This window comes from Harmonia axyridis, chromosome 4, assembly GCF_914767665.1.
Source record: "Harmonia axyridis chromosome 4, icHarAxyr1.1, whole genome shotgun sequence".
Classification (NCBI taxonomy): domain Eukaryota; kingdom Metazoa; phylum Arthropoda; class Insecta; order Coleoptera; family Coccinellidae; genus Harmonia; species Harmonia axyridis.
This window is the reverse complement of record NC_059504.1, coordinates 37,532,085-37,546,120: the sequence shown is the minus strand read 5'-3', so window position 1 is coordinate 37,546,120 and position 14,036 is coordinate 37,532,085. Positions and strand designations below refer to the sequence as shown.

At 35.2% G+C, this 14,036-nt stretch overlaps 1 protein-coding gene across 1 annotated transcript in view; it reads right to left on the bottom strand.

Moving 5' to 3' along the window:
• LOC123677963 (MOXD1 homolog 2) overlaps positions 1 to 14,036 on the bottom strand; it is a 125,487-nt gene that overhangs the window by 77,687 nt on the left and 33,764 nt on the right. Inside the window, exon 2 of the mRNA XM_045614720.1 lies at positions 6,345 to 6,648. Coding sequence (XP_045470676.1) covers positions 6,345 to 6,611 — 267 coding nt within the window. The 5' untranslated portion in view covers positions 6,612 to 6,648. The remainder of the gene's footprint in view (positions 1 to 6,344; positions 6,649 to 14,036) is intronic.

The following is a 14,036-nucleotide window of genomic DNA, read 5'->3' as shown; positions in this document are numbered from 1 at the left end:
TGCAGACTACAAAAAAACTACTACAGCAAAGTATTACTTTTCCTGCCTAGGCAGCAAAGTGATTATTCCGAGGATTATTCTCAATGCGAATAAAACATTCGACATTTCTTGTCAATCAATAGTTTTTGTCTTATTTCTGGATGAGTAAGTACTTCTAGGTCGCTATCACTGTATCCGATATTTTTCCAAAAAACTGTCAGTTCTTTCATAAGTTATCAAACTATAATTATCATGGACATATAGATTTCCAAAGCAACCAACCATTCCAACAATTGTGATTTCTATCAAATTTCGTTTTAATTTATGACTACAGGAAAATTAAAAATTGTGGGAATTGTAATAATTTGCGAATATAATATCCTACATATATCATTATAAAAAAATCTAAGAAAAAATTATATGTTTATGTTAGATTTTTCATTTTGATATTAAAAAAACGAGTATATTTTTACAGAAATCAATGGATGTTTATATCATGGTATGCCGTTAACGATGAAAAACGATATCAGTAAATGGCCATCATGAGTACGGTTGCAGCAACATAATATCCTTTTCATGAAATCTTCAATGACGATCTTTAAGGTCTTGAATCGATTGTGAAGCATTGCCATAGATTTTATATTTCACGTGGCTACAAAAAAAAAGTCTAAAGGTGTTAAATCAAAGATCTCGGTGACCAATAGTGATCACTTCGGATCACCTCTTCGAGAAATAACAAGGCCACAAATTTTTTCTTGCAAAATTGCGATTGTTTCATTACTTGTGTGGCACGTAGCGCCATCTTAATCAAAATAAACGTCTAAGTCTTAGTGTTAATGCAAAATGCGATGAAATATCGTCAAACCTATTATTGGAAAATTCTTCACCAAACATAACTCATCGTTAATGTCAAGAACCTATGTTTAGCTATTTCAAACATAGCATTCAATAAAAGTCAAAAACTCAACCTGATTCAGTGAACGTCTTATTTACCTAAAGAGGTTATGTGTACGACAACCTATAATCTTAGGACAAACCCACACATCTGTGCAAGGTGCAAAATTCCCGGGAACCATCGAACAAGACGTTTCAACCGTAAAAGCTTTAAATACTTCTTGGAGTTCACATCTTCGTATCCACTCTTGCTCTGTCGCCCGTCGTTAAAATAATATTCGTATGGGAAACATCAACTCGACTATGCTTGGCTCCGGACAATTGCAGGTACCGTAAGATCTCTGTTGGAAACCAATAAACGCAAAAAGATGATAAACACCTACGTACCGGAGATGTTCACGCTGAAATTATTGTAGGCTCGTACAAGCACACACCTTTGTCTTGTGTTCCGAGTTGAGGAAGGTTGCGTGATAGTCTATTGTGTAGGAATTCGAAAAAACGATGCGCATTTTACATCAAGTCTTTTCAGCGTCTGTTATTTCCATTGAATAGTCAATTGGATGAATCTTCGTGAAGTATGGAGGGAATTTTTGAACAACGAGCTGAAGCTGATTGATATCGAATTCCATATAGGTTTCTTCCTCGGTTTCTTCATTAAAAGCATTTAAATAAATAGAAGAATTCATTTCCGTTTATTATTTGTTTGCATCAGCAATGTCCAGTATATAAGTACTAGGAAACGGATCAAACCACCAATCCACTATATTAAAGATTTTACTTACCAAGTAACTTACCAAGTTACTACTACTGGTTTCTACCCCTTGACAGTTTTATGATTCAGTGACGAGTGAAATATATTGAGTCATTTTATTGATGCAGATTTTTCATGTTTACAGAAGAATTTATATTACTCAGTATAGTTTTTCCATGAATAACAAGAGCTCACAACAATGCAATTAGGGATCCACCCCTTGGCTTGATTTTCAAGCTACTTGGCTTGAGCTTAACTTGATTTCAAATTAAGCTCAGTCAAGAAGTAGTTTTTCAATTTCATGCCAAGTCAAGTATTTATTTATCAAGTACTTGAATCATATCAAGCTACTTGTTTTTTAGCAGTTTTATTGTGTAGTGCCACATCAATAAAGAAAAAATGATGAAATGAGGAGGAACCTTGATGAAATCACTTTCATTTATCAAACTTATTGTAGAAAAGAACCGAAAATATCAACTTTTTTGAAATAGAAACATAAATGAAATCGCTATAAATCATAACAAAATAAAAAATAATGAAAAAATGAAGTTTCCTAATATTGAGGCTTTGAGGTTTGAGGTTTGATTTCATAATTTTCCTCACAATTTCCATCCAGGATCTAAGACACATGAGGCATCTTATAGATTTGTCGCCTAACCTATTACGGGTTTTTGTAACTGTACGAGCAGCTCTGGAAAATTGTCTTTAAACAGGAGATGAAGATCCTGGCGTTGATAAAAACTCTTTGGTCGTTTCGGCCAAATTTGAACTGAAACTACCAAAATCTACCAATAGATTTCATAGAAATGTGGGAAAATACTAATAAAGTCACACTGGCGAATGCTTCAGTCTCTCGGCGCTTGAGGAATATCCTTATTTAGTCTAAGCCCGCACGAGATAGCAGAAATATATGCCGTGAAAAATTACATACTTGAGCTTGACTTGACTTGATTTTAGATATTTATTGCTTGATTTGATATCGAGCTACTAGATATATTACTTGAGCTATTACTCGTGCATATCAAATATCTAAAATCAAGTCAAGTCAAGCTCAAGTATGTAATTTTTCACGAGCTTGATTTTCAATACAAGCAGTTGGTTAAAATTTCAAGCTACTTGGCTTGATGAATCCTTAACTGCAATGTCTTCAATTTACCAGGAAGAATTTCATCGTGATTTTCAGTGCTTTTTCTGGAAAGTTTCGGCTGTGATCCTAGAGATATCTCATAGCAATTCAGGCCATCGAAAAAAACCCTCATTCCCTGCCCTAATTTATGTTATCCACAGGCGACCATCGATAAGAATCTCACGACCACTGTCGTTGAAAGTCCGAAATAACCTAGAATATCAGCGTCTTCGCCGCTTCCATCACCAAGATCCCTAATCCCTCCGTGGCGTCGGTTCGTCACAAAGTAACCATAAACGAAGATTTCGATCTGAATCTTTCACATTAACATACATCCTCCATAAAATACGAACTCACCTAAAGATCACGGCACGAGAGGATCGGAGGCTGCGCCAGATATATCATCCTATTATGAGAAAAGGCAGAATAGCCGGCGTACAATTGCAGTTTATTGTCCCCAAGGCGTCTCGTTTTTTTTAACGCCTCGGCGTCGTTTTGTTTTTGAGAACGATTTTTATTTATGGCTGGGAAATGCGGAGATAGAGATTCCAAATTGAAATTCAGAGAGGAGTGAGAGGGCCTGGAGGCGTAAATAACATTCACAACCATTTTTTCCGGGATATGCCTGTATATGTGGGGATATAAATCCATTTCTCTCGTTTTATAGAGAGACTCTTATGGTATTTTTATGGCGATAAAGTGTGGAACTGCAAGGGCGTAGGCCTGGAGAACGTCGACTTCGACCCATAAGGATTCATTCGGGCAGATAAAAGAGACATTCAGGATTTACGAATCGAGCTTAGTGGAAATTTTTGCCTCCACATAAGTTGAGAGCTGTCTGGAATCGATCATAGTATGACCAAAGAATAAAAAACTCATTATTTTTCTAGAATTATTCATAGGAGGCAAGTCCTGCCAGAAACTGAAGAATTCTTCTTATTTCTCCCAAATTGTAAATTAGATAACTAGGGTTGAATTTTGTTTCAAATTCAAGTGTTGGAATTGAATAATCATTAATAAACTAAAATGCTTCTTGAGAAAATAACAGCCAAATGTTATTTCCTCGTTCTACGAGATACAGCCGATGAAGAATCTTCAACACGATTACATACTTCACACGGTGATGGATTATGTCCTCAGTCATTGTTGGCACATTGCTCAATTCGCTTGATGAATTTTTGCTCTATACCTCAATGAATGTTCACTTTTCTTGGCGTCAGATTCATCAAGAAGCTAACGAGTCATCCTAGAAAATATTTGAAATCCCATAATGCAATATGAGCTTGAAAGAATCGGCTAAAAAAAATAATAATTAACGCTAAGTTGAAGAACTCCTATTCTACAGGGTTTTCCTCGTAAATATCTTTAAACTATGTTTTGTTATGTTTCCACAAATCCAAAAATAAAGTTTGAATTTTCATTGAATCAATGAAACTATCTACTACTATCATAATTCCGTTTTGCAAGAAGTCTAGGAAATCGCAGACAAAGGTTCCTACAACTTTTATTTTGGATAAAATTATAAAACAATAATTTTATTTGAAATAAAAGGAGTGTGAACCTTTGATGACGATTTTCTCAACTTTTTGCAAAACCGAATAGTATTGATTCAATGAATACGTATGTCGAATTAAAGTACCAAGTTAGTTAATCCAATGAACAAATTTCATTGCGACGACGAAACTGATTCATTCGGTCGACGAATCATCATACGTTGCCGTGATCTATCTTAGAAGTAATATTTACGCACATTCGGTACATACTCCCAATCGAGCTCCCAATGTACAATAATTCGTTAGGCCAATGGACGCGTCCACTGGCTTTATTCTGATGAATAAATAAATTGGCCCAATGTACTTTTTCGATGTATTTACGTGCTCTTTTCGTTCAGTGTATGAGAATATTATTTCGTGTAGTTATTATTTCAACAATATACCTACTACTGGTTTAATATGGACGTTGGTTTTATGGAAAGAAAAAAAAATATTATCGATTACCAATTGCCATAGAAGGTATTCATTCCGCGTATCCCTTGATAATTCCCCTCTGAAAATAAACAGTGTGCCACTTTAAATTCAGCATCTTCCTGCATAAGAAAACTCCTGTTTAAAAATCGTTACGGAAATGAAGAGATAAAAGCAAAAATTTCCAACTTGATCATCTGATGAATAAAGTTTACGATTCTAACTCGATTCGAATCTCCTGTTCAAACGGAATTCGAGAAAGTTAAATACGGTATTTCCCATCTCGAAATCGTTTTCCCTTCCTCTGAAGATACACGATTCGTGTCAAAATTGTATTTACCTATTCCCCGAGGTTTTTTTTTTGGCCCGGGAACTTAAGAGTTCGACTCGTATTGGGTTCGTTTGTAGGCAAAGTGAACGGAAAAATGTATTTCATCATATAAATTGGATCGCTTGGAGAGGACGAGGGTACGCGTTTGGGAATAGTATGACTGTTTATAACAGCGAGCATAAAAAACCTTTTCTGCCCAGACCTCCTTTATTTTGGGCTCTATCGAGCGTTCACAAAGTTCCCAAAAATCGAAGGGGGCGTTCTGCAGTAACCCAAGAGAGAACCGGGTCATCTGCCGCCCTGTTGGCAATCGATACGCTTGAAACGGTGTCAGAAGTAACCGGTCGGGACCTTAATTCATTTCGAGGAACGGGAATTCAAACTAACGAAGCTGATTTCGGGACCTTTTGAGGACGAGGGTTGGGATCGATTTTTTTTTTCAGTTTGGCGATTTTCCGGCACGGTTTACGAGATACTCCGTTGAGGAATTTTTCTTAATTGATACGATATCGTTACGTCAGAGTGAACCTCTTCTCTAATTGCTTTGAAACGAGGAAGGGAATTTATAACACCCCAAGTTTCCGAGAGGAAGGCAGGGTTGAGGAATTTTTCTTTTGCAAACTGTTGGAATTTATTTGGAAGTGGATGATGAGAATTATTTGATGTTTCTGACGAGGTTTCGACTCGATTACTAAATGAATTGAAGTATCAAAAGAAGGTCGTATGAAAATTGACAATGTATTTGAAAAAATTCAATAAGATTATAATCATGGTTGAAAACTAAATCAATCAATTGGTATATCCTGTGATATATCTTAGTACCATTTATTGTCTTTTTAATGATGTCATATTATATTTTGCAGTTGATTTATTCTCGTTGTTTGCACATCTTCAAAAAAAAAATGTAAATTATCCAAAGTAAAGAATTGTTCTATAGCTTCGCCAACAAATATTTTTTTTCAAAGTAAATTTCGACAATTTGTAAGCGTTTTTCTACTGACCAGAAATGTCAACAGAACTTGACATGCTCAATTGCCAAACCATAAACAAAAACCATTTAAATTCCTCATGCAGCTAAAAACACCCATTATATGAATAGGAAAAGTAGAAACCGAGGTAGAAACTGATAAATATATCTCCAAAACAACTTCATTAAGTTTGAGGAAACCTGATGACTAAGTTATTTTTCTAAATTACTTCTAACATCAACCAAAACGCAGAATTAAATCATTGAAAAACTCTTGCTTTTCATCCCTTTCAAACATTGTTATTTAATTTTGGCGCAGAAGTGTGCCTTACCTGAAAATGCACTTGTCCTTGGTCCACCCATCCGATAATAAGGTCCGATCCAGCCATTCTTCCATCTCTGGAGAAGCCGAAACCAACATACCCCAGCGTTCTTACTTGCAACTCGAAGGTAATATCCTGAGGTCCAGGTCCAAGGGACCAAAGCAACTTGTAATCCGGATTCAACATTGCAGAATGAGACCACCGTGCACTGCTTGCAAAACGCACAACACACACCACATTTATCAACACTAGTTTCATCAAATTAAACCATTCCATTTTGTCGGCTTGTTGGTGCTTGTCAATACAGCATCATCTGAAATAGGAAAACATGTTGGGTCAATTATGGATTTAGTATTGATACAAATAAGAAAAAGGGGTTTTTCGCCGATAGATAAATAATAATTTCGCAGACACGTAACAATCAACAAAGTATTACTTTTCCTGCCTAGCCAGCAAAGTAACTACTTTCCTGCCTAGGCAGCAAAGTTATTGTTCTCAATGAGAATAAAACATTCGACGTTTTCTGACAATCAATATTTTTTGCCACCTTCATTATTTTTGGAGGAGTAAATACTTCTAAGTCGCTTTCACTAACCATAATATAAATATATCCGATATTTTCCCAAAAAAATTGCGATTTCTATCAAATTTCGTTTCAATTCATCACTAAAGGAAAAATAAGAAGATTGTGGGAATGGAGATAAGTTGCAAATGCAATATTTAACTTATATCATAATAAACAATCGACGAAAAAGTATATGTTTAACTCGGCAGCAAAATAGATTGACTGACGCGGCTGATAGTTCATAGCCGAGCGTAGGGAACTATCAGCCGCGGCAGTCAATCTGCTACTTTGCTGCCTAGTGAAACAAATTACTATTATTAACAAAAGTAGCAAAAATATTGAACTGTTATAAGGTGGAAATTGGTCGCAAGGAATCTTTTTATAATATAATATTCTTTATGCATCATAATGACCAATCGAAGAAAAAATTATTTGTTTAACTCGGCAGCAAAGTAGATTGACTGCCTTGACTGAATACCTTGCATCGCTACGCTCGACTATGAACTATCAGCCGCGGCAATCAATCTACTACTTTGCTGCCTAGTAAAACAACCATTATTAAAAAGGGTGGCAGAAATATAGAAGTGTTGTAAGATGGAAATTGGTCCCAAAGTATTTTTTTATAAAAGTCTGTCAGCATGTTCTCAGAAAATAATCCGCAGATTTTCAGGGTAGATTTCAAGTGTAAATTCCTTGCTTATTGTTATGCGAAAACCTACAAAGGAATTCGAGCATGCCGAATATTCGACACTCCTCGTGCCACTGTTTTTGTTTGGTCTGGCATCCGGGGGCATAAAAGGACAAGTCTGTTCACGTACGTGTTCACGAACAAGCCATTCGATCTCGTAAATAAGAAGGACGTGACAATCGCAGTTTGAGGGACTTGTACTTAGCCGCTCTCAAATATAGACCTTATCTTCGGTGTTTTATATGACCCGGAATAAATGCACGTCTAATGTGATTTCCATGTCGTAGCACATAAAATAACCAATATCAACTACCCGTCATAAAATCACGTCGAATTTGAGCCAGTCTGGTGGACAGTCCAGGTTTGGATCTCGACCTCACGTTCGCAATTTTGCATCAGTATGTACTGCGAAATGTTGTTTGAGATTCCGCTGACGCAATATGAGAAATGCATCCCATTTTCTGGAGGAGATTCCTAGATACGGGGCTCTAAAAGGACATAACATTTCCCGGCTCACAGGGAATTTCATACTGTGCATTCGAGAGATGTTTGTGTCTTAGGACGCCGAAATCGGGGATTCGAGTATAGAATACCTAGAAAGACTGCAACTAGGCACAAATATTTCAATTTAATGGTTGTAATTCATTCATAGTACTATAAATGTCCACTAATTTCGTGTATCATTCGTTTCTGTGTAATGTTCAACTAAGTTTTGGTTACTTATGATGACATGATGTTGACAGCATTAAACGCAAATACAAAATTATGCGGATAAGAGAGAGTTACATCAAGCTGAATGAATTGTTGAAATTGATGTATTATTGGAAAAAAATGGATTTAAGATATTGAAAGCCTAACTTCAGTAACTTCCTAACAGAAGTGAAAACATTAATGTTTTCACTTCGAATTCAATGATTTGAACTCTCTTTAATTTCATTAGTTATGTCATCATATATCATATATGAGAACCATGGACGAGGTTTTGTATTGCTGTTTTATACAGGGTGTTCCTAAGTAAGAGGCACAAAGAATTTATCAATGTAAAATGGCTTTGCCGTCTAATTAAATAAATAAAAGAAAAATGAGAGACTCCTTGGATAACTTCAATAAAAAAAGCACTATAAACATGGGCTAGCAAACGCTTTTATTTCGAGATACAGGGTGTTTTTTGTAGTCCTACTTATTTGTGATGAAAACATACAATTTATCGAATCTTTATTTATCTTTGTTTTGGGTAAGTACCAAAATTTATCACAGCTTACTATCTGGCTCTTTATAATAATTTGTGTTTTCCTGAGGATAACAGGATTGCTTGAATTTTTTTCTAGAAATCGGTAGCAGATACGACAAAATTTAAGGCAACCAAAACGTATAGTACTGGACCAAAGTTTTTTTTACATTTTTTTGAACTAATAGTGGTCCACCAAAAAAAAATTGCTGGAGAAAAAAGCAGGCACTGTTCCAGAAAACATATCATCCTGTAGATTTCTATTCAAAATTAACATATAACATAATGAAAACTTCAAATTGGAATATCTATGCCTAATTTAAGTTGAATATTTTGTGAAGGGAAGATGCTATGAAGAAAATATTAACTTTAACACCCTGTATCTCGTAAACAAAGAATTCCCCATGATTATAGGACTTTTTTCCCATAATGATCCGAGTAATCTGTCATTTTCGTTCGGACCTCCAATTTAGGAACAACCTGTACAATATACAACTCATCGACAGAATATCTTATAAACACAATTGGAATAATATTTTGTTTTGTTCAAATTCTGAGATTTGAGGTTACCATAACATTTCTTTCCTTAGGGTTTCCACTTCAAACAACAAATATCTACTAATCTATCTTCAGTATTCTTTGGTATCTTTCGGCTCAAATATCCCAAAGTTCACCACAGAATAACGACAATCGAAATCGTATAGAGGGAGCATAGAATAGCATATTCGCGAGAAGCCCTCTTTTTCTTATAATTTTTTGTCGAAGTATTGTGTAACGAAAGGAACGTTTCTTTCGAAAACACGTTGGGTAAAAACTCTCTCGAGCAGTCCGCTCGGGACTTCAAATCAATCTATTTCGTACAAACAAAAAATTATTCGATCCGATGTTTCTTTCTACCTCAAGGGTTCTGTTCCTACACCCCGCCCACATAAAGGAAAATATGTCGCTTCCCACCCGGATTATAAAAGAAGTCACGAAACGGACCTCTCCAACTTGGCTTCCTTAATCCCAGTCCCTTATTCGAGCTCACGACCATCTATCCATTAACTTCCAGTTATAGGATGACTCTGAATTGTTAAGGATCCTGGATGGATCAGTATCACAAACATCTGGAAATTTTGTCTTCGAAATTGTGAAATAATGGATAAAAGCAAAAGAATTGATGTGATACGTTTTACGAAAGACACGATACACTCTTGAGATCAAATCAAATACAAAATATTCAAGATAGAATCTATGAGTATGTATATTCTTTTGAGCGATATAATTTTTTTTTAAACTTATAGCAATGAAGATGTGTAGATAAATCTCAATTTTAGCAGAGGAAATGTGAATGAGGCATCATGCATTTCAACGTATGACACAATGGCACCATAGAGCAAGAAGCATAGATAAAGGAAGTATACGCAATTCTTACATGTCCCCAACATGGTTAGATTACGTTGTCGGATTGTGATATATTTTCAAATCCACAATTTTACTATATCGTTATGAATGTATGTTATATTGAATGAAATATTTATTTAAGTGATTCCCGATTGAATATGCAGATTTAAATATGTGGAATCCGATATTTTGATTAATTGTCGAATTTAAAATAAGCAGAATATTTATTATTTTCTGTATCTACTTGCTGAAATCCAAGATTTGGCAACTTTTGCTCTCCTAGTGTCATCGGTTGTTTCACGTCGTTTGGTGCGCTTGAAGTTTGTTTTATGAATTTCTGATATATTTAGGTGTTCATTCCAATAAATTTTGAATTAATATGAAACGTTGATTCACTATGGGACATAAGGAGTGCGTTGTTTGTGGAGAAATTCGCGAATTGAGTGAAATACCTTATCACTGATATGTTTTCATTTCCGCGCACTTCATGTCAAATTTGATAGTTCATGTTGGGGACAAAATTTGCTTACTGAAAATGACATATGCTCCCTCCATGTTATCTATGTTTATTACTATGAGAATAGCACAGATAAAAACCTCAGCAAAAACTCTGTCTCCCCATATAGGTGTAGTGATTGGTTTGTGTATTTGTTTACAGAATAAGCTGACATATATTTATATTGAAGGATGTCTTCTTCATCCAAACAAAATATTTTCTATCCTCCTTTCTAATCGAAAGTTGGTGACGCTTATATTAAAATAAAATCTGAAAACAAAGAAAAAAAGAACCAGAAAAATATAATACATGTTATAGTTTCCATTATACAGATTTGAAGTTAGCGGAATCTGAATCTGAAACTGAATGGTTAGCGCTGGACACCACCATGAAATTTATGAATTGAACAACTCTTCACCAAGTGGTCAATGGTTTCTTCTACATCACACTCAGATAGTGGGTTTTCAATAGAATGCCATTTGATTCAAAGAACACCAAGATTTCCTAGGAAGATTGAAACCTGGAACTTTCTCTGAAGGATCAACGATTAGACTTTTGTTGAAGACCATTCCTAACGCCAAATTGCCTTGTCACTATCATTAGATTGAAGGAAAGTCCATAAAGGTTTACGTGATTTTAATATGGCAGTTCTAGTACCTGAAAGGTGAGGCACATGCAGAAACAAGTTCGAGAAGAAATGAAATTCATCCCCAGATTTCTTAGGGATGATGTCACAACAATTATTATTGCCAAACTCGGTCAAAATTGAAACCAGTCGACGCAAATTTTCTCCACACAATCGTCCTATTAAAAAACCAACATTTCAGACGCCCTGTGAATGGTCCAGAAGTGCTGGAAGCCACCTCTGTGGACTCCCTTACCGCTTCCATATTAGGAATGTGTCAAATTAAAGCGTACAAGGTGTAGAATGCAATTGTTCGCATAACAAAAGAATGGAGGTTCGAACATGAGATATTAATAAACCCATAAACGGTTCACAATCGATTTGCATACACTGTGAAATGAGACTGCAGATTGGCCATTATGGCCGTTGAATTAGATCGAACACAAATTCTCGAAACAATAACATGAATAGTTTATGTTGGCATTATTGCGTGACGAATCATAGAAAATGCAGCGGATGCAATTCGCTAGCTAATTACGTGAAAAACGACAGAATACTGGCTGGCATTTCTCCTGGAGACAGAATTATTTGAATAATACAGAAGGCTTTCCTTAACTCGAAATATTTGATGACTTGAATTATTTTCAATCTAAACTTCTACGAAGATACAGAAAAATTATCTCTAAAACTCGAAGTCAAAACCCCGCCGCACAAGTCGCAATGTGTCGGAGAATTGTTCATATTTGATCTCATCAAAAAAAGCTAAATCTGCAGTTTGTACATTACGTATATTTTTAGAAATAACATTTGTGGTGTCTGACTCTTTATTTCAATCGATTGTTTTCATAGAAAATAAACTTGTCAGAGGCATTTCTAATAGTTTCAAGCAGAAGAAGATTACAGACTTCTCAATCAGTATAATTAGTAGTTTATGAGTGGTATTGTACATATTCTTTTTTATGTATGCTCGAAGTTTTTTATATTATACAGGGTGTTTCATCATAAACTGGACAAACATATATATTCGTGTAGAGGACATCGGGAGAATCATTTTTGCCTTATACAATATATCCCGTTTTCGACGCATAAGCGAGATACAGGGTGTTAAACGTCAATTTTGAGCAATATTTTTATGGCTGTGGTCAGTTTTGTATAACACTCAAAGAAACGGTTTTTGGTCAAATCTCAGTATTTTTGGGTCCTCTATTCAGAAAAGTTGATGAAATCCGAAAAAAGAATTACAAAATGACGGAAAACCTGCAACGTTCCTAATTTTTTTTTCCGGTGGTCAAATTGAATTTTAGTTTCTGAATGAACACAATTTTCTAAGAATTTCTGTGCAAAAATTTTTTCAAAAATCGAACACAAATTTTTTTTTACATGTCTACAGCGATAAAAAAATTTCACCCGAAATGGATGAAATTTTGTACAATTGTACACCTTCAATTATCAATCACGAATATGAAAACAGAATTGTAAAATATTAATTGGTTTCGTTACTACAGCCATTCAAATGTTTCGTTCGAACCTCCAAAAAAAATTTAGAATGGCTTCTTAGAGTCAAAATTATTAAATTATTGCTATTTCCAAAAATTCCGGATGCTAAAATGTATTTATACAAAAAAAAATCAGTGAAACTTAGTTGGGAGTCGAACCCTCGATTCCAACGTAAGTATTAATGAAGAAATTAAGACAGTTCTAAGGATATTAATATTCGTTGCTAAGCAACGGAAGTTCGTAGCTCATAGAATTCTACTGGTTATTTGAATTTCACTGAATATAATTTCGCAAGTATCGTGACACGAATTTGTTTGGAAACGAAAATGAAATATTCTCTTTTGGAAAAAAATGATATTGTGAAGGCTTATTATGAAGCGAATTGCTCAGGCAGAAAAGCATGGGAAATTTACTCCCGCAGATTTCCAAGCAGAAATTTGCCAAACTTCAAAACTTTTTATGAAACAGTACGCAAATTACGTGAAGAAGGAAGTTTGCACCGGAAAAAGAAGGAAACAATAAGAACAAACGATGATCGCATCCTCAATTTAGTAACCCAATGATTTCAACAAGAACTCTTTCGAACCACCCTCCAGTGAATAAAAGTAAAACTACTGTTTGGAGAGTACTCAAAAGGAACAGCTTCCATCCGTTCCATTTCCAACTTTGCCAAACTTTAGAAGACGGTGATTTTCATAGAAGAAAAGAATTCTGTCAGTTTATTTTGAGAAGAGTACGTGGAAATAGGGATTTTCTCCATCAAATTTTATTTACGGATGAAGCTATGATACTTTTCATAGGGATGGTTTCTTCAACAGAAAAAAATAATATTTTATGGCATAGAGAAAATCCGCATGCTACGGTATCAAAAAATAGCCAGAAGAGGTTTTCATGTTTGGGCGGGAATAAAAAATAAATTCATTATCGGACCATACATTCTTCCTCAAACATTGACTGGAAACGGCTATTATCACTTCCTGACGGAGATTCTGCCAGATCTTCTTGAAGATTTTCCGCTGAGTCAGATTATATTCAGTGAAATTCAAATAACCAGTAGAATTCTATGAGCTACGAACTTCCGTTGCTTAGCAACGAATATCAGAACTGTCTTAATTTCTTCATTAATACTTACGTTGGAATCGAGGGTTCGACTCCCAACTAAGTTTCACCGAATTTTTTTTGTATAAATACATTTTAGCATCCGGAATTTTTGGAA